Source organism: Prionailurus viverrinus, chromosome X, assembly GCF_022837055.1.
Source record: "Prionailurus viverrinus isolate Anna chromosome X, UM_Priviv_1.0, whole genome shotgun sequence".
NCBI lineage: Eukaryota > Metazoa > Chordata > Mammalia > Carnivora > Felidae > Prionailurus > Prionailurus viverrinus.
The window spans coordinates 116,102,453-116,122,756 of NC_062579.1; the positions used below are offsets into that span (position 1 = coordinate 116,102,453).

The following is a 20,304-nucleotide window of genomic DNA, read 5'->3' on the forward strand; positions in this document are numbered from 1 at the left end:
CGACCACGACGACTGTGACCAGGGCGTGAGGCGTGGGCGGACTCGGGCTCTGGGTCCCAGCCCGACTGAGAGCTGGTTGCGCGCGAGGAGCCGGCGTCAGGCGGCAGAGCCCGAGGCCCAGGCCGCCCAGGGAGTCCGGATGGGGACGAGAGGATAGGGCTGAGGGACCCCCAAGGAAGCCACGTGAGCCCCCCGCCATCGGCCCCGGGCCTCCCCGGACTTGGTCGCCTCGTGCGCCGCCAGCCGCCTTGGCCCGGACCTCGCCGGGCCGTGAGGGTTGTGGTGGGAGGCAGCGGGCCCGGGGCTCCCCGGGAGAGCCCTGCGGGAGGACGGCCGGAGGCCCCCTTGGACCCCAGCCCCGGGGCCGCCCTCGGAAAGCCGCCCCCGCGGTGGGTCTGGGCGAGGGGAGGGCCTTGGTGTGCGGGGCTGGACCCCGGTCAGCCGAGGCAGGATCCCGGGCCCTGGCCGGGGTGCAGGGGAGAGAGGAGGCGCTGCCTCGCAGCCCAGGACACCTGCCTAGGGCCCAGGCCTGCCCTGCCGCTCGGGTCCGCTCTGGCTGTCAGCGGAGGCCCAGAAGGGGCAGGCCCAGGCTGGATGGGGGGTGGGGGGGTGGGGGCTCCCGGGGCGGGGCCGCCCAGAGTCCTGGCCAGAATCTCCTGGCCGCAGTGGGGGGGTGGGGGCCCGGGACGATGCTCGCGGTCTGCACCCACCCTGAGACCCTGAGGCGCCCCCTCCCTCCCCCCCTCCCTCCCTCTTCCAGGGGCTCTGCGAGCTCTGCAGTTGAGGCCTTGGTCTGAGGCAGGAGTCCTGAGGTCACAGAGCAGAGGAGGCGCGGCCGCGTGCCAGTCGGTTGTCCAGGCGAGGTGCGTGCCCCGCGCGTGGGGCCGGGGGCTCGCCCATCCCACCCCAGAGGGGACCCCTCGGCCCCCAACCCCCACGCGGCCCCGCTCTCAGGCCTGGGAGCTCGGGGTCTGGGTGGGCTGGGCCTCCCCCTGAGGAGCCACCCCTCTTCTGTCTTCAGGGTCTGGCGACCATCATGCCCCTGGGTGAGAGCAGTGTGTTCTGCAAGCTGAAGGAGGAGCCAAGAGAGGTCCCGCTGCCATGGGATGCACCGCTGCCAGAGCCTGAGGACAGGGAGGTGGAGGAGGTGGAGTTGAAGAAGGAGGAGGTGGAATTGAAGAAGGAGGAGGTGGAGGAGGTGGAGGAGGTGGATTTGGAGGAGGAGGACGAGGTGGATTTGGAGGAGGAGGACGAGGTGGAGGAGGTGGAGTTGAAGGAGGAGAAGGCGGAGGAGGAGGAGGTGGAAGAAGTGGATTTGGAGGTGGAGGTTGAGGTGGAGGAGGTGGAGTCGGAGGAAGAGGAGTTGGAAGAGGAGGAGTTGGAGTTGGAGGTGGAGGAGGTGGAGTCGGAGGAAGAGGAGGAGTTGGAGGAGGAGAAAGCAGAGGAGGAGGAGGAGGGGGGATACCCATCTCCCTCCTCCTCCTCCTCCTCCTCTCCTTCCTCCCTGTCCTCCTCCTGCTCTGTCCTCATTCTGGTCCCCCTGGAGGAGGGGTCTGCTGCTGCCGGGTCCCCGATTCCTCCCCAGAGCCCTCGGAGCTCCTGCCCCTCCCCCAGTGCCATGGCAGGCGCTTCGGGGAGCCAGTCCCACCAGGGCTCCAGCAGCCCCGATGAGGAGGGGTCGAGCACCTGGGGGGCCCCGGCAGGGGCCCAGGCCTCGCTCCCAGATGCGCTCTGCGTGAAGGTGGCCGGCCTGGTGCTGCTTCTGCTCCTCAAGTATCGCACCAAGCAGCCGACCACACGGGCGGAGATGCTGGCGGCGGTTAGCCAAGATGACCAGGACCGCTTCCCCGTGATCTTCCGCCGAGCCTGCGAGTATCTGCAGCTGGTCTTTGGAGTCGACGTGAAGGAAGTGGACCCCCGCGAGCGCTCCTACGTCCTGGTCAGCATCCTGGGCCTCAGCTGCGATGGGACGCCGAGTGGTAGGGACGGCATGCCCAAGACCAGCCTCCTGGTGCTGGTCCTATGGGTGATCCTCCTGGAGGACGACCGTGCCCCTGAGGAGGCGGTGTGGGAAGCGCTGGGGGTCATGGGGGTGTATGCCGGCAGGGAGCACGTATTCTATGGGGAGCCCAGGGAGCTGCTGACCGAAGTCTGGGTGCAGGAAGGGTACCTGGAGTACCGGCAGGTGCCCGGCAGCGAGCCCGCACGCTACGAGTTCCTGTGGGGTCCCAGGGCCCACGCAGAAACCAGCGGCGTGCAAGTGCTGCAGCACATCCTGGCGGTCAACAGCAGGCAGCCCGGGTCTCCGTGTCTGTCCGAAGACGCTGTGAGCCATGAGGAAGAGCGGGCCTGAGCCCGAGGGGCAGCCGGGCCCGTTCCCACCTGGGGTCGAGCAGCTTCTCCTGCGGGACACGCAGCCAGGCCACTTCTCCCCTGCGAGTGCGAGCAGAGCGGGCGCTGGGCGTTGTGAGTAGTGGAGGGCCAGGGCGGCTTGGGGGAAAGCGGGGCCAAGCGCACGTTTGGGTGGGTTCTTGTTCTCTGTCTACGTGGCCTCGGAAATCGATCTTTGTTTCCTCGAGGAAGTTTTCAGATGTTGTTCCTTGTCATAGAAGGTTTCGTGAGCTTCGGGCTCAGTGTGGGAGCGGCACCCACGCCACAGGTGTTCAAGAGTCAGAGTTGTGCCGTTTGGTGCAACGAGCTGGGAACCCTTCCGTCCTCGTTCGGGATCCAGAAGGGAATCGCGGTGCCTGGGCTGGGCACAGACAGGGATGTCTTGCAAACGTGAAGACCCTGGCAGTAAACGGATGGTTTCAGGACATGGAGAAATAAAAGATGTTCGTTCTTGCTTCTTGTCCCTTGTCATCTGTCATTCTGGACAAGGGACACAGAGATGTGTGCCTGCCTTTGCTTGGGTCTCCAAGAAAGGAGGAGACACTCGATCTGAGCAGAGGTCCCCAGCTCACTGGGACATTTGTGGCCGGACATTCGCTGAGCTCTGCTCACGCTCGGAAGGGCCCTGTGTTGGCAGTGAGGACACTAGGAGAGGCAGGACACGTCCCACCCATAGGTGACTATCTAGCAGCTGCGGTCCCCATGGGAAGGCAGGGAAAGGTCCCCTAAGAGGAACAGAAGAAATGAAAGAAGGCTGAGGCGGTGGGGCTCCAGGGGGGGAGCCCTGCAGTGGAGATGCCCTGCCCGAGCCAGGCTGGCCTGGGATCTCTGTTCAGTGCGATGCCTTCTGGGCAGCTGATCACAATGTAGCGGGGAGGGGACAGTGGCTGCGGTGTGCTCCCTGCCTCTGTCTCCAGGAAGGCGGGGAGTGAGAGCCTGGGTCTGAGGCGCACAGACTCAGCTGTGCAGAGGGCGGGGGCACGGCCCGAGCCGGTCAGAGTCAAGGTGAGGATCCCGGAAAGGATGGTGACAGAGGTGGGAGCCTCAGTCTGGGATGCCTGGTTCGGGCCGGCAGAGAGAAGGGGCCCGGCCGGGCAGCAAGGCGTGCACGTCGACATGTGAGGGAGCACGGCCGGCCCCCCATCCCGGAATCCAGGTCAGTCCAGCCGGCAGCCCGAGAGACCCCGGCAGGGTGGTCAGGCGGAGCCCTTCTCCCAGCGGGGCTAAGGGTGGTAGACTCGGGGACCCAGAGGGACGGGCCCAGGCTCATCCTGGAGCTGGTGTCTGGACCTGAGGGAGAGCGGTAGGGCCTACTACACCCACCCACCCTGGGTAGAGGCGCTCAGGCCCCGCTGAGGCCGGGGTTTCTGGAGAGGGCGGCCGCAGGCTGTGTCCACTCAACCGTACCTCGGTGGTTTGAGGGAGCTGAGGACCTTGGGGTGAGGGACAGGATCCCAGGTAAGAAAGGGCAGGGGCACAGGCCGGGTGGTGGGTCCAAGAGGGGACATGGGGGGAGGACCGAAGGACTCAGGTCCCTAGGACACAGAGAAGGAACCTGCCAGAGTTCGGGCACCCGCGTCCTTCTGTGAAGGGCCATGGGCAGGATGGGCATCTGGGTGGATGAGTCGGGCCAGACTTCCACAGTGGAGTCTCACAGACACGGGGTGTGTGTGTGTGTGTGTGTGGGCGGGGGGAGGCGGCTGGGACACCTCAAGTGGGCAGAGGGCAGGGCCTGGGCCCTGTGGCCATTCTTGGCGAGGATGCAGAAGGAGGACAGAGGGAGCCTGGGCCCCTCAACAGAGTCAGTCTGAGCCTTCCGAATGCCTGCCCCTCCCCCGCTGACATGGCAGGTGCTCCGTGGAGCCAGTCCGATGAGGACCCCAGCAGCCCCGATGAGGAGGGGTCCAGCACCAGAGGGGCCCCAGAAGGAGCCCAGCCCTCGCTCCCAGATGCATTCGGCATGAGGCTGGCTGACCTGGTGGCATTCCTGCTCCTCAAGTATCCCACTCGGCAGCCGACCGACCACGCAGGCGGAGATGCTGGTGGCGGTCGGCCAAGATGACCAGGACCACGTCTCCGTGATCTTCCACCAAGCCTGCGAGTATCTGCAGCTGGTCTTTGGTGTTGACGTGAAGGAAGCGGACGCCAGAGACCACTCCTTCTTCCTGGTCACCATCCTTGGCCTGATATGTGATGGGATGCTAAGCAGTAGGCAGGGCATGCCCACGGCCAGCCTCCTGGTGCTGGTCTTGGGGGTGGTCCTCCTGGAGAACAACTGTGCCCCTGAGGAGGGGGTGTGGAACGTGTGGGCTACCAACTGAGACCTACTCTGATGACAACGTGACCTAGGGGCAAGAAATCAGGACGCGTTATCAGGGCATTACGTGAGCAGCACCAACTAACCAGCGGGATCAGTTGGAAGAGACCAAAGTGGGAAGTGTGTGGCCACCATGAATAAAAGGGGAGCTAACAACTGAAAACGAACTCTGAGAACAACGTGACTTGGGGGCAAGAAAACAGGACTTTCTTTTGGGGCTTATCTGAGCAGGACCAACTAACCAGATGGAACAGTTGGAAAAGACCAAAGCAGAAAGTGGGGGGGAGGGGCTACCAACTGGGATCCTACTCTGAGGACCACTTGATTTAGAGGACAAGAAAACAGGACTCTTTTCTCGGGCTTAAATGCACAGGGCCAACTAACCAGCAGGAATATTTGGTGGAGACCAAAGATGGGAGTGTGTGCTGGGGAGGGGTGGCTGGAATAAAACGGGGGCTACCAACTGGAACCCTACTCTGAGGACAACTTGACCTGGGGGAAAGATAAAAGGACTCATTGTTGTGGCCTATTTGAAGAGGACCAACTAACCGGCAGGAGCACGTGGAAGAGACCGAGGCGGAACTTTGTTGGCGGTAGGAATAAACGGGGGGCTACCAACTGAGAAACTACTCTGAGGGCAACTTGAACTGAGGGCAAGAGAACAGGACTCTTTGTTGGGGCCTCTCTGAGCAGGAACACCTAATCAGCAGGACCAGTAGGAAGAGACCAAAGCAGAAACTGTGAGGGGGGCAGCAGGAATAAAAGGGGGCAACCACCTGAAACCATTCTCTGAGTAGAACTTTACGTGGGGGCAAGAAAAAAGGACTCTTTGTTGGGGCCTATCTGTGCCGGAGCAACTAACCAGCATTAACATTTTGAAGAGACCAATGCAGGAAGTGGGGGAAACGAATAAAAGGGAAGGCAACCATCTGAGACCCTATCCTGAACATAATTTGACCCGGTGGCAAGAAACCAGGACTACTGGTGCGTGTCTATCTGAGCAGGACCAACTAAGAAGCAGGAACAGTTGGAGGAGACCACAGCGGGAAGAGTGGGGAAGGGAACAAAGGGGGACTAAAAGCTGAAACCCTACTTTGAAGACACCTTGACCTGGGGCATGAAAATAGGACTCTTTCTTGGGGCCTATCTGAGCCGGACCATCCAACCAAAAGGAACAGATGGAAGAGACCAAAGCAGCAAGTGGAAGCAATAAAGGGGGCCTACCAACTGAGACCCTACTCTGAGGACAACTTGACCTGGGGGCAAGTCAACAGGACTCTTTGCTGGGGCCTATCTGAGTAGGACCAACTAACCAGCGGGAACAGTTGCAAGAGACCAAAGCGGGAAGTGGGGAGGGGCAGGAATAAAAGGGGTGCTACCAAGTGAGACACTACTCTGAGGACAATTAGACATAGGGGGCAGGAAAACAGGACTCTTGGTGGTGCCTATCTGAGCAGAACCAACTCATCAGGAACATTTGGAGGAGACCAAAGCAGGAAGTGTGTGTGTGTGTGTGTGTGTGTGTGTGTGTGTTGGGGGGTGGCAGGAATGAAAGTGGGGCTACAAACTGAAAACCAACTCTGAGGACAAATTGACCTGGGGGAAGAAAATCAGTCTTTGTCGGGGCCTATCAGAGCAGGTCCAATTAACCAGAAGGAACTGTTGGAAGACATCAAAGTGGGAATTGGGGGAGGACAAGAATAAAAGGAGGGTACAAACTCAGACACTACTCTGAGGATAACTTGACCGAGGGGGCATGAAAACATAACTCTTTGTTCGCCCTATCTGAGCAGGAACAATTAACCGGCAGGGACATTTGGAAGAGACCAAAGTGGGAAGTGAGGAGGCAGGAATAAAAGACGGGTACCCCCTGAAACCCTACTCTGAGGACTCCTTGACCAGAGAGCAAGAATATAGGACTTTTTGTTGGGGCTTATCTGAGCAGAACCAACTAACAAGCAGGAATACTTGGAAAATACCAAAGCAAAATGTGTGGGGTGAGGCTGCGAGTATAAAGGGGGGGCTACCAACTGAGACCCTACCTTGGGGACAGCTTCATCTAGGCGGCAAGAAAATAGGACTTTTCGTTGGGGCCTAAGCAGAGCAAGGAACCAGCAGGGACATCTGGAGCAGACATAAGCGGGAAGTTGGGATGTGCAGGAATAAAGGCAGGGCTACTGCCTGCAACTCTACTCTGAGGACAACTTGACTTGGGGGCAAAAAACCAGGACTCTGTGTTGGGGCCTATCTGAGCAGGATGTACTCATCAGCAGGAACAATTGGACGAGACCAATGCAGGAAGTGCGGGGGGTGGGCAGAAGTTGGGGGGGGGCTACCAACTGAGACCCTACTCTGAGGGCAACTTAACCTAGGGGGCAAGAAAACTGGACTCTGTGTTGGGACATAGGTGAGCAGGACCAACTAACTAGAAGGAACAGTTAGAAGAGACCAAATAGGGAAGTGTGTGTGGGGCTGGAATAAAAGGGGAGCAACCAACTGAGACCCGACTCTGAGGACAACTTGACTCAGGAGGCAAGAAAACAGGACTCTATGTTGGGGGCCTACCTGACCAGGAACAACTAACCAACAGGAGCAGTTGGAAGAGACCAAAGCGAGAAGTGAGGGAGGGGCAGGAATAAAAGGGGGACTACCAACTGAGAACTTACTCTGAGGACAACTTGTCCTGGGGCAAGAAAACAGGACTCTTGGCTGGGGCCTATCTAAGCAGGACCAGCTAACCAGCAGGAACAGTTGGAAGAGAGCAAGCGGGATGTGGGGGTGGGGCAGTTATAACAGGGGGGCTAAAAACTGAGACCCGACTCTGAGGACAACTTGACCTATGGGACAAGAAATCAGGACTCTAAGTTGGGGCCTATGTGAGCAGGACCACCTAAGCAGTAGGAACATTTGGAAGAGAACAATGCAGGAAATGTGGGGGGGGGGTGCGGGAATAAAAGCAGGGCTACCAACTGAGACCCTACTCTGAGGACAACTTGACCTAGGGAGTAAGAAAACAGGACTCTTCTTTGGGGCCTATCTGAGCAGGACCAACTAAGCAGCAGGAACTGTTGGAAGAGACCAAAGCAGGAAGTAGGGGGTACAGGAATAAAAGGGGGCTAACAACTAAGACCTTACTCTGGGGACAACTTGACCTAGGGGGCAAGTAAAGAGGACTCTTTGTTGGGCCCTATCTGAGCAAGACCAAGTAACCAGCAGGAATAGTTGGAAGAGATCAAAGTGGGAAGTGGGGGAGAGAGAATAAAAGGGGGGGCTACAAACTGAAACGCTACTCTGAGGACATCTTGATCTGGAAGAACCGATCTTGATCAAGAAAACAGGACTCTTTGTTGGGACTATCTGAGGAGGGCCAGCTCACCAGTAGGAACAGTTGTTAGACAGCCAAGCAGAACGTGTGCAGAAGGGTTAGGAATAAAAGGGGAGGCTACCAACTGAGAGCATACTCTGAGGACAACTAGACCTAGGGGGCAAGGAAACAGGACTCTTTGCTGCGGCCTATCTAACAAGGCCCAACTAATCAGCAGGAACAGTTGGAGAAGACAGAAGCTTGAAGCAGGGTGGCAGCGTTAAGGTGGGGCTACCAACTAAGGCCTTACTCTGAGGACCATGTAATCTGGGGCCAAGAAAACAGGACTCTTTGTTGGGACTATCTGAGGAGGCCCAGCTCACCGGTAGGAACAGTCGTTAGACAGCCAAGTAGAACATGTGCAGAAGGGTAGGAATAAAAGGAGGGCCACCGACTGAGACCCTACTCTGAAGACAACTCGACATAGGGGACAAGAAAACAGGACTATTGGTGCCGGCCTATCTGAGTAGGACCAACTAACTAACAGGAACAGCTGGAAGAGACCAAAGCAGGATTGGGGGGCAGGAAAAAAGGGAGGCTGCCAACTGAGAACCTGTTCTTCAGACAAGTTGACATTGGGGGCAAGAAACAGGGCTCTTAGTTGGGACCTACCTGAGCAGGACCAACTAACCAGCAGGACCAGCTGGAAGAGACCAAAGCGGGAAGCGTGGGGGGAGAAAACAATAGGGGGGCCACAAACTGAAACCCTACTCGGAGGAGAACTTGACCTGGGGCAAGAAGAAAACAGGACTCTTTTGGGGGGCCTATCTGAGCAGGAGTAACCAACCAGCAGGAAAAATTGGATTAAACCAAAGGAGGAAGTGGTGGGGGGGGGGCGGAATAAATGGGGAAGCTACAAACTGAGACCCTACTCTGCAGAAAACTTGACCTAGAGGGCAAGAAAATAGGACATTTTCTTGGGGCCTATCTGAAGACAACCAACTAACCAGCAGATACATTTGGAACATACCAAAGCAGGCAGAGGGGGGTGGCAGGAATAGAAGGGGTACAACCAACAGAGACCATACTCTGAGGATAACTTCATCTAGGGGTCATGAGAAATGGACTCTTTGTTGCGGCCCGTCTGAGAAGAACCAACTAACCAGCAGATACAGTTGGAACAGACCAATGCGGCAGGTGTTTGGTGGAGGCAATCAAAGGGGGTCTACCAACTGAGGACCTACTGTGAGATCAACTTGACCTAGTGGGAAAAAAAAACCAGGACTCTTTTTTGGGCCTATCTGAGCAGGACCAACTAACCAGCAGGAACAGTTGGAAGAGACCAAAGCTGGAAGTGTGTGAGGGGGTGCAGGAATAAAAAGGGGCTACCAGCTGAAACCCTACTCTGAGGACAAACTGACATGGGGGCAAGAAAACAAGACTCTTTGTTGGAGTCTATCTGAACAGGACCAACCGACCAGCAGGAACCTTTGGAGCAGATCAAAGCTGGAAGTGAGGGGAGGCATCAATAAAAGTGGGGCTACCAACTGAGACCCTACTCTGAGGACCATTTGACCTGGAGCAAGAAAACAGAACTCTTTGTTGGGGCTTATCTGACCAGGAACAACTAACCGGCAGGAGCAGTTGGAAGAGACCAGGAAGTGGGGAGGGCAGGTATAAAAGAGGGCCTACCAACTGAGACCCTGCTCTGAGGATAACTTGATCTGGGGGCATGAAAACAGGACCCTTTGTTGGGGCCTATCTTAGCAGGACCAATGAACCAATAGCAGCAGTTGTGAGAGACCAAAGCAGGATGTGGGGATGCGGGAGAAAAAGGGAGGCAACCAACTGAGACCCTACTCTGAGGACAAATTGACCTAGGGGGCAAGAAAACAGGACTCTTGTTTCGGGCCTACACGAGCAGGACCAACTCACCAGCAGGAACCATTACGAGAGAATACATGAGGAAGTGTGGGTAAGGGGGTGGCAGGAATAAAAAGGGGGCTACCGACAGAAACCCTACTTTGAGGACAACATGACATAAGGACATGAAAATAGGACTGATTGTTGCGGCCTACCTGAGTAGGACCAACTAACCAGCAAGAACTGTTGGCCCAGGAATAAAGGGGGTGGGGGGCTAACAACTAAGACCTTACTCTGGGGACAACTTGACCTAGGGGGCAAGTAAAGAGGACTCTTTGTTGAGCCCTATCTGTGCAAGACCAACTAAGCAGCAGGAATAGGTGGAAGAGACCAAAGCAGGAAGTGGGGGAGAGAGAATAAAAGGGGGGCTATAAACTGAAACGCTACTCTGAAGACAACTTGACATGGGGGTAAGAAAATGGGACTCTTTGTTGGGACTATCTGAGGAGGACCAGCTCACCAGTAGGAACAGTTGTTAGACAGCTAAGCAGAATGTGTGCAGAGGGGGTAGGAATAAAAGGGGGCTTACAAACTGAGACCCTACTCTGAGGACAACTTGGCCTAGGGGGCAAGGAAACCGGACTCTTTGCTGCAGCCTATCTAACAAGGCCCAACTAATCAGCAGGAACAGTTGCAGAAGACAAGAGCTTGAAGCGGGGTGGCAGCATTAAAGTGGGGCTACCAACTAAGGCCCTACTCTGAGGACCATGTAACCTGGGGCCAAGAAAACAGGACTCTTTGTTGGGGCCTATCTGAGCAGGACCAAGTTACCAAAGTAGTTGGAAGAGACCAAAGGGGGAAGTGTGTGGGGGCAGGAACAAAAGGGGGACTACCAACGGAAACACACCTCTGAGGAAAACATGCCCTGGGGGCAAGGAAACAGGAATTTGGGGGGGGGGGTTCTGAGTAGGACCAACTACCTAGAGGGAACAGTTGGAGGGGACCAAAGCAGGCATTGTGTGGGTGAGGCAGCAGGAATAAAAGTGGGGCTGCCAACTGAAACCCTACTTTGAGGACAAATTGACCAGGGGGCAAGAAAATAGGAGTCTTTATTGGGGTCTACCTGAGCAGGACCAAGTAAGCAGCAGGAACTGTTGGAAGAGACCAAAGCAGGAAGTAGGGGGTGCAGGAATAAAAGGGGACGCCAACAACTAAGACCTTACTCTGGGGACAATTTGACCTAGGGGGCAAGTAATTAGGACTCTTTGTTGGGCGTATCTGCGCAGGACCAACTAAGCAGCAGGAATAGTTGGAAGGGACGGAAGCGGGAAGTGTGGGAGAGGGAATAAAAGAGGGCCTACCAACTGAAACCCTACTCCGAGGACAACTTGACTTGGGGGCAAGAAAATAGGACACTTTGTAGGGACTATCTGAGGAGGACCAACTCACCAGTAGGAACAGGTGTTAGATAGCTAAGCAGAAAGTGTGCGGAGGGGGTAGGAATAAAAAGGGGGCTACCTACTGATATGCTTCTCTGAAGACAATGTGACCTAGGGGGCAAGAAAACAGGGCTCTTTCCTGGGGCCTATCTTAGCAGGATCAACTAACCAGCCTGAGCAGTTGAAGAGACCACCTAGGGAAGTGTCGGGTGGAGCAGGAATAAAACTGGGGCACCCAAAGGAAACCCTACTCTGAGGGAAACTGGGCCTCGGGGGCAAGAAAAGAGGACTCTTTCTTGGGGCCCATCTGAGTAGGACCAACTAACCATCAGGAATAGTTGTAAGAGACCAAAGCAGAAAGTGGGAGGAGGCAGAAATAAAAGGGGGGCTATCATCTGAGACCCTACTCTGAGGACAACTTGACTTAGGGGACAAGAAAATAGGACTCTATTTGGGGCCTATCTGAGCAGGACCAACTAAGCAGCAGGAACTGTTGGAAGAGACCAAAGTGGGAATTGGGTGGGGGCAGGAATAACGGGGGGCTAACAACTGAGACCCTACTCTGGGGACAACTTGACCTAGGGAGCAATAAAACAAACAATACTCTTGGTGGGACCTATGTGAGCAGGACCAACTAACTTGCCGTAACACTTGGAAGAGACCAAACCTGGAAGAGCGTTGGGGTCAGGGAAAAAAGTGGGGCTAACAGTTGAAACCCGACTCTGGAGAATTTGACCTGGTGGCAAGAAAATGACTCTTTGTTGGGGCCTATCTGAGCAGGACCAACTAACCAGGAGGAACAGTAGGAAGAGTCGGAAGCAGGAAGTGTGTGTGGGGGGGGGGGAGAAGCAGGAATAAAAGGGGGTACCAACTGAAACCCTAGTCTGAGGACAACTTGACCTGGAGGCAAGAGAACAGGACTCTTTGTTGAGCGCTATATAAGCAGGACCAAGTAACCAGCAGGAACAGATGGAAGAGACCAAAGCAGAAAGTATGTGGGGGACAGGAATAAAAGGGGTACTACCAACTGAGCCCCAACTCAGAGGACAACTTGTCCTGGGCGCAAAAAAACAGGATTTTTTGTTGGGGCCTATCTGAGCAAGACCAACTAACAAGCAGGAACATTTGGAAGAGACCCAAGCAGAAAGTGTGTGTGTGGGTGGGGGGCAGAAATCAAAGAGGAGGCTACCAACTAGGACCCTCCTCTGGCGACAACTTGATCTAGGCCGCAGGAACATAGGATTTTTGTTGAGGCCTATCTAGGTAGAACAAGTAACCAGCAGGAACAGTTGGAAGAGACCAAACCAGAAAGTGTGGGCGGGCAGGAATAAAAGGGGAGGCTACCATCTGAGACCCTACCCTGGGGACAACTTGACCTAGGGAGCAAAATAAAACAAAACAAAACAAAACAAAACAGGAATCTTGGTGGGGCCTCTCTGAGCAAGACCAACTAACCAGCAGGAACAGTTGAAAGAGACCAAAGAGGGAAGTATGTGGGAAACAGGAATAATGGGGGGGGGGGGATACAAACTGAAACTCAACTCTGAGGACAACTTGAACTCGGGGCAAGAAAACAGGAGTGTTGTTGGGGCCTGAGAAGGAACATCTAACGAGTAGAACAGTTGAAAGACACCAAATCAGGAAGTGTGTGTCGGGGGGTGGCAGTAGTAAAAGGGGGACTACCATCTGAAATCATACTCTGAGGACAACTTGATTTGAGGGCAGGAAAACAGCACTTTTTGTTGGGGCCTATCTAAGCAGGACAAACTATCCACCCGGAACAGTTGGAAGAGACCAAAGCAGGAAGTGTGTGGGGGTGGGGGGGCGGAATAAAGGGAGGGGGCGACAAACTAAGACCCTACTCTGGGGACAACCTGACCTAGGGGGCAAGAAAACAAGACTCTTTCTTTGGGCGTATCTGAGCAGGACCAAGTAACCACAAGGAGAATTTTGGAAGAAACCAAGGAGGGAATTGTGTGTGGTGCAGGAATAAAAGGGGTGCTACCATCTTAAACCCAACTCTGAGGACAACTTACTTTGGGGCAAGAAAACATGACTTATTCTTGGGGCCTATCTGAGCAGGACCAACTAAACAGCAGGAAGTGTTGGAAGAGAACAAAGCAGGAATGGGAGGAGCAGGAATAAAAAGGGAGGCTACAAATGAGAACCAACTCTGGGGACAACATGACCTAGGGGAGAGAAAATAGGAATCTTTGTTGGGCCCTATATGAGCAGGACAAACTTCCCAACAGGAGCGGTTGGACGAGACCAAGGAGGGAAGCGTGTGGGGCGCAGGAAACAAGGTGGGCTACGAACTTAAACCCAACTCTGAGGACAATTTACCTGGGGGCAAGAAAACATGACTTATTCTTTGGGCCTATCTGAGCAAGACCAACTAACCAGCAGGAACAGTTGGAAGAGATAGGAATTGGAGGGGGGCAGGAATGAAAAGGACGCTACAAATGAGACCCTACTCTGGGGACAACATTTTCTAGGGGGCAACAAAATGGGACACTTTGTTGGGCCCTACCTGAGTAGGACAAACTAACCAACAGAAGAGGTTGGAAGAGACCAAGGAGGGAAGTGTGTGGGGTGCAGGAATAAAAGGGGGGCTACCAACTTAAATCCAACTCTAAGGACACCTTGACCTGGGGACAAGAAAATAGGACTCTTTGTTGGGACCTATCTGAAAGGGAACAACTCACCGCCAGGAACACTTGGAACAGACCAAAGTGGGAAGTGGCAGTTGGGAGGGGCATTAATAAAAGGAGGGCTCCCAACTGACACACTACTCTGAGGACAACATGACCTTGGGGGCAAGTAAACAGGACTCTTTTGCGGGGCCTATCTAAGCAGGACCAGCTAACCAGCAGGAACAGTTGTTAGAGACCCAAGCAGAATGTGTGGGGAGGAAGGAATGAAACGGGAGGCTACCAACTGAGACCCTACTCTGGGGAAAACTTGACCTCGAGGGCAAGAACAGGACTCTTTGTGGAGGACTATCTAAGCAGGACCGACAAACCAGCAGGAACAGTTGGAGCAGACCAAAGTGGGACATGTGGGGGGGACAGCAATAAAAGTGGGGCTACCAATTTACACCCTACTCTGAGGACAACCTGGAACAAGAGAACAGGACTCTTTGTTAGGGCCTATCTGACCAGGACCAACTAACCAGCAGGAGAATTTGGAAGAGACCAAAGAGGGGTGTTGGCTTCAAAGGGGCCTACGGACCGAGACCCTACTCTGAGGACAATGTGACCTGGAGCAGGAAAATAGGACTCTTTACTGGGGCCTATCTGAGAAGTACCAACTAAGCAGCAGGAGTAGTTGGTAGGGATCAAAGCGGGAAGTGGTGGGGGAGGGAATAAAAGGGGGGCTTCAAACTGAGACACTACCCTGGGGACAATTGGAATTAGGGATCAAGAAAACAGGACTCTTGGTGGGGCCTATCTGAGCAGGACCAACCAACCAGCGGGTACAGTTGGAGCACACCGATGTGGGAAGTGTGTGTGTGTGGGGGGGGAGCAGGAATCAAAGGGGGTCTACCAACTCAGATCCTACTCTGAGGACAACTTGACCTAGGGGCACTAAATCAGGACTCTTGGGGGACCTATCTGAGCAGGACCAACTAACCCACAAGAACAGTTGGAAGAGGCCAAACTTGGAATTGGGGGGGAAGAAATAAAATGGTGGCAACCAACTGAGACCCTACTCTGAGGACAACTTGACCCGGGGGGGGGCAACAAAACAGGAAACTTGGTCTGGGCCTCTCTGAGCAGGATCAACTAATCAGCAGGAAGAGTTGGAAGAGACCAAAGCGAGAAGTGTGGGGGTTCAGACATAAAACAGGGGCAACCAAGTCAGACCCTACTCTGAGGACATCGTGACCTTGGGGGCAAGAAACGGGACTCTTTCTCCGGGGCTATCTGAGAAGACGCACTCACCAGCAGGAACAGTTGGAAGAGACCAGAGCAAGAAGCGTTGTGGGACAGGAATAAAAAGGGGGCTACCAATGGAGACAGTACTCTGAGGGCAAGTTAGTCTGGGGGTAAGAAAACAGGACTTTTTGTTGGGGCCTATCTGAGCAGGACCAACTAACTAACAGGAGAAGTTGGAAGAGGCCAAGAAGGGAAGTGTGTGAGGTACAGGAATAAAAGCGGGGGCTACCACCTTATACCCAACTCTGAGAACAACTTGACCTGGGGGCAAGGAAACACGATTATTTTGGGGCCTATCTGAGCAGTACCGACTAACCAGTAGTAAGAGTTGGAAGAGAACAAAGCAGGAACTGTGTGTTGGGGGTGGTGGTGGCAGGAATAAAAAGGGGGCTACCAATTAAACCCTACTTTGAGGACAGCTTGACCTAGGGGCATGAAAATAGGACTCTTTGTTGGGGCCTAACTGAGCAGGATAAAGGAACAGTTGCAAGAGACCAAATTGAGAAGTGGTCTTGGGGGGGGGGGAGCTATAAAAGGGGTGCTACCAACTAAGACCCTACTCTGGAAACAACTTTACATAGGAGGCAGAAAATATGTTTCCTTGATGGGGCCTATCTGAGCAGTACCAACTATACCAGCAGGAAGGGTTGGAACAGTCCAAAGCGGGAAGTGTCGGGGGGGGCAGCAATAAAAATGGTGCTCCCAACTGAGACCGTACTCTGAGGACAGCTTGACTCTGGGGACCATAAAACAGGACATTTTGGGGGGGCCTATCTGAGATTGATGTCTAACCAGCAGGAACAGTTGGAAGAGACTAATGCAGGAAGTGTGGGGGGCAGGAATAAAAGGGGGGGCTAGTATCTGAGACCATACTCTGAGGGCAACTTGATCTAGGGGGCAAGAAAACAGGGCTCTTTGTTGGGACCTATCTGATAAGGACGAACTAACCAGCAGGAACAGTTGGAAGAGACCAAAGCAGGAAGTGGGGTGGGGAGGGAATAAAAGGGGGACTACAAACTGAAATCCTACTCTGAGGACAAGTTGACTTGGTGGCAAGAAAGTAGGACTTTTTGTTGTGGCCTATCTGAGCAGAACCAACCAACCAGCAGTAAAATCTGGAAGGACCAAACCAGGAAGGTGGGGGGGGTGCAGGAACAAATGGGGGGCTACAAATTGAGATGCTACCCTGTGGACAACTTGACACACGAGGCAAGAAAACATGACTCTTATTGGGGCCTATCTGAGTCGGACCAACTAACGAGCAGGAACAGTTGGATGAGATCAAAGCAGGAAATGGGGAGGCAGGAATAAAAGTGGACACCAACTGAGATCCTACTCTATGGACAACGTGACCTGGGGTGCAAGAAACCAGGGTTCTTCCTTCTGGCCTATCTGAGCGGTACTACCTAATCAGCAGGAAGAGCTGGAAGACACCAAAGCAGGAAGTGTGGGAGGCATGAGTAAAAGGGGGGCTACCAACGAAGACCCTACTCTGAGGACAACTTGAACTGGGGCAAGTAAACAGGGCTCTTTGTTGGGGCCTATCTGACCAGGACCAACTAGCCACCAGGAGTACTTGAAGAGACCAAAGCGAGAAGTTTGCCGGGGCAGGTATAAACGGGGGCTACCAACTGAGACCCTAATCTGAGGACGACTTGGCCTGGGGGCAAGAAAACAGGACTCCCTTTTGTGGCCCATGTGAGCAGGACCAAGTAACCAATAGACCAGTTGGAATGGACCAAAGCTGGAAGTGGGGGGGGGGGGCAGGAAAAAAGGGAGGCAACCAACACACACCCTACTCTGAGGACAACGTGACCTCGGGGGCAAGAAAACAGGACTCTTGGTTCGTGCCTATGTGAGCTGGACCAACTAACCAGCAGGAACAGTTGGAAGAGACCAAACCAGGAAGTGTGTTTGGAGGAGTGGCAGGAATATAAAGGGGACTACCAAATTAAACCAGATGCTGAGAACAATGTGACCTAGGGGCATGAAATTAGGACTGTTTCTTGCAGCCTACTTGAGAAGGAACAACTAACCAGCAGGAACACTTGGAAGATACCAAAGCAGGAACTGGGTGGATCGGGAATAAAAGGGGGCTACCAACTAAGACCCTACTCTGGAGACAACTTGACCTGGGGGGAAAGAAAACAGGAATCATGGTGCAGCCTATCTGAGCAGGGCCAACTAACCAGCAGGAAGAGATGAAAGAGACCAAAGTGAGAAGTGGGGGGGGGGGAGCACTAAAAGGGGGGCTACAAACTTAAACCCAACTCTGAGGACAACTTGACCTGGGGCCAAGAAAACAGGACTTTTTGTTGGGCCTTACTGAACAAGACCAACTAATCAGCAGGAGCAGTTGAAAGAGACCAAACCAGGAAGTGTGTGTGTGTGGGGCGTGGTCAGCAGGTACAAAAGGGGGGTGCCAAATTAAACACAACTGTGAGGACAACTTGTCCTAGGGGCAGGAAAATAGGATTCTTTGTGGAGACATACACAAGCAGGACAAACTAACCTATAGGAACAGTTGGAAGAGACCAAAGCAGGAAGGGGGAGGCAGGAATAAAAGGGGAGGCTACCACCTGAAATCCTACTCTGAGGTCAACTTGACCTAGTGGAATAAAAATAGGACTCGTAGTTGGGGCCTATCTGAGCAGGACCAATTAACCAGCAGGAACAGGTTGAAAAGACCGAAGCAGGAAGTGTGGGGTGGGCAATAGGAATAAAAGGGGGGGGGGGCACCAACCGACTCCCTACTCTGATGACCACTTGACCTGGGGGAAAGAAAATAGGACTCTTTGTTGGTCCCTATCTGAGCAGGACCAAGTAACAAGCAGGAACCGTTGGAAGAGACCAAAGTAGACAGAGTGGGAGGGCAGGGAAAAAAACGGGGGGGGGGGCTACCAAATAAGACCCTACTCTGGGGACAACTTGATCTAGATGGTAAGAAAACAAGACTGTTTGTTCGGTCCTATCTGAGCAGGAGCAAATAACCAGCAGGAGCCTTTGGAAGAGAACCAAACGGAAATGGGGGCGGGGGGATAAGAGGGGGCCTGCCAAATGGGACCCAATTCTGAGGACAACTTAACCTGGCGGCAAGATAATAGGACTCTTTGGGGGCCAATCTGAGTAGGACCAACTAACCAGTGGGAACAGTTGGAAGGGGCCAAAGCAGGAATTGGGGGGCAGGAATAAAAGGGGGGCTACCAGCTGAGACCATACTCTGAGAACAACTGGACAAAGCGGGCAAGTAAATTAAGACTCTTATTTGGAGCCAATCTGAGTAGGACCATCTAACCAGCAGGAAGAGTTGGAAGAGACCAAAGCAGGAAGTGTGGTGAGCAGGAATGAAAGGGGGCTAGTAACTGAGACCCTACTCAGAACACTACTTGACCCAGGGGGCAAGAAAACAGGACTCTTTATTGGGGCCTGTTGAGCAGGACCAACTACACATCAGGAATCGTTGGAAGAGACCAAACCGGTAAGTGGGAGGGAGCAGGAGTAATAGGGGGGCTGCCAACTGAGTCCCTACTCTGAGGACAACTTGTGTTGGGGACAAGGCAACAGGACTCTTTGCTGGGACATATCTGAGCATGACCAACAAACCAGTGATTACAGTTGGAAGAGACCAAAGCAAGAAATGTGTGTGTGGGGGTGTGGCAGGAATAAACGGGGGGGGGGGGCTACCAACTGCAACAGTACTCTGAGGACAACATGACATGGGGTCAAGAAAATAGAACACTTTGTTGGGGCCCTGTCGGAGCAGAACCAACCAACCAGCAAGAACAGCTAGAAGAGACCAAAGCAAGAAGAGAGGGGGGAGGAATAGAAGGGGGGCTACCAACTGAGACACTCCTCTGAGGACAACTTGTTCTAGGAGCAAGAAAACAGGAGGCTTTGTTCAGGCCTATCTGAGCAGGACCAAGTAACCAGCAGGAACAGTTGGAAGAGAGAAAAGTCGGAAGTGTGTGTGGCGGGGCGGCAGGAATAATAGGGGGGAAGGGCCCAGGCTCTTCTGCAGCAGGTGTGGGGACTTCATGGAGATCCGCAGGGCCCATCCCGCCCCGGGGAGAGGAGATCAGCCTGGGCCGCGGGTGCCGGGGTACGTGTAGAGGGTGGCCGCAGGCCCCGTCCACTCAACTGTGCCTCGGGGATCTGAGGAAGCTGAGGACCTTGGGGTGAGGGACAGGATCCTAGGTCAGGAAACGGCAGGGACACAGGACGGGGCCACGGTGTCCAGGTGGGGGTCAGACGGAGGACTGAGGGACTCGGGCCCCCAGGACAGAGGGGACGCCCCAAAGTTCAAGACTTCAGGCCTTCTGAGAAGGGCCCTTGGGAGGCATGGGGACTCGCGGAGGAGAGTCGGGCCAGACTTCCGCAGCCGGGTCTCAGAGACACCGGAGGAGGCGCAGGGGGCGGGGGGTGGCTGGGACACCTCAGGTGGGCAGAGGGCAGGGGCCGTGTCCCGGGGCGATTCCTAATGAGGAACAGAGGGACCTGCAGGCAAAGGAACCTGGACCCCACAAGAGAGTCAGTCCGCGCAGGCCCCCGGGAGGGATGGGGACACTGGGCGAGGCTGGACTTGGGCATCCGGGTCTCGGATCACCTGGACGGGGGAGTGGGGGTCGGATGGGTGAGCTGGGGAGAACCGAGGACCCGCTGTCTGTTGGGAGCAGCCGCTCCGGTGGGCAGAGGGGAGGAGGGCCCAGGTGCTGTCAGGAGACCAGGTCCACCCCAGCCCAGAGCTACGAAGTCAGTCCGTGCCGCAGGCCCGGGGAGCCCCTGCATCGGGCGGCCAGAGGTGGCCGGCGCCCCGTCACTGAGCCTGGGCGGTGCGTCCCAGAGACCTTCAGACCGCGGTCTGAGGGGCACGAGTTCCCATCGTCAGCGGCCACGCACACAGGCCGTCCCCGGGGTGCAGGAGGCCTCGGAGGGAACACCGAGGGAGGGACTCTGGCCCCCAGAACGCAGGCCCCGGCCCGGAAGGCGACCCCTAGCGGCAGCCGAGGGAAGCCCCTAGTGGGAATGAGGCCCCGCGGGGTGTCTGGACTTCCG

General features: G+C 55.1%; 1 protein-coding gene across 3 annotated transcripts; it reads left to right on the plus strand.

The window, feature by feature from the left end:
* Positions 1-1,485: 1,485 nt before the first annotated feature.
* LOC125157908 (melanoma-associated antigen 9-like) lies at positions 1,486-2,846 on the plus strand. Of its 3 annotated transcripts, XM_047844996.1 has the most exons (3): positions 1,486-1,939; positions 2,162-2,466; positions 2,610-2,846. In XM_047844996.1, the coding sequence occupies exons 1-2, from the start codon at positions 1,619-1,621 to the stop codon at positions 2,351-2,353; spliced, it is 513 nt and encodes a 170-aa protein (XP_047700952.1). In that variant the 5' UTR covers positions 1,486-1,618; the 3' UTR covers positions 2,354-2,466; positions 2,610-2,846. The 3 variants fall into 3 exon arrangements, with proteins under 3 accessions (XP_047700952.1, XP_047700951.1, XP_047700950.1); XM_047844995.1 differs by having other exon boundaries at positions 1,486-2,466; positions 2,584-2,846; XM_047844994.1 differs by having other exon boundaries at positions 1,486-2,466; positions 2,613-2,846.
* The last annotated feature ends 17,458 nt before the right edge of the window (positions 2,847-20,304 follow it).

Excerpts from the sequence above, each read along its gene's own strand:
- LOC125157908 (XM_047844995.1), top strand. The coding sequence starts at position 1,619 with ATGGCAGGCGCTTCGGGGAGCCAGTCCCACCAGGGCTCCAGCAGCCCC.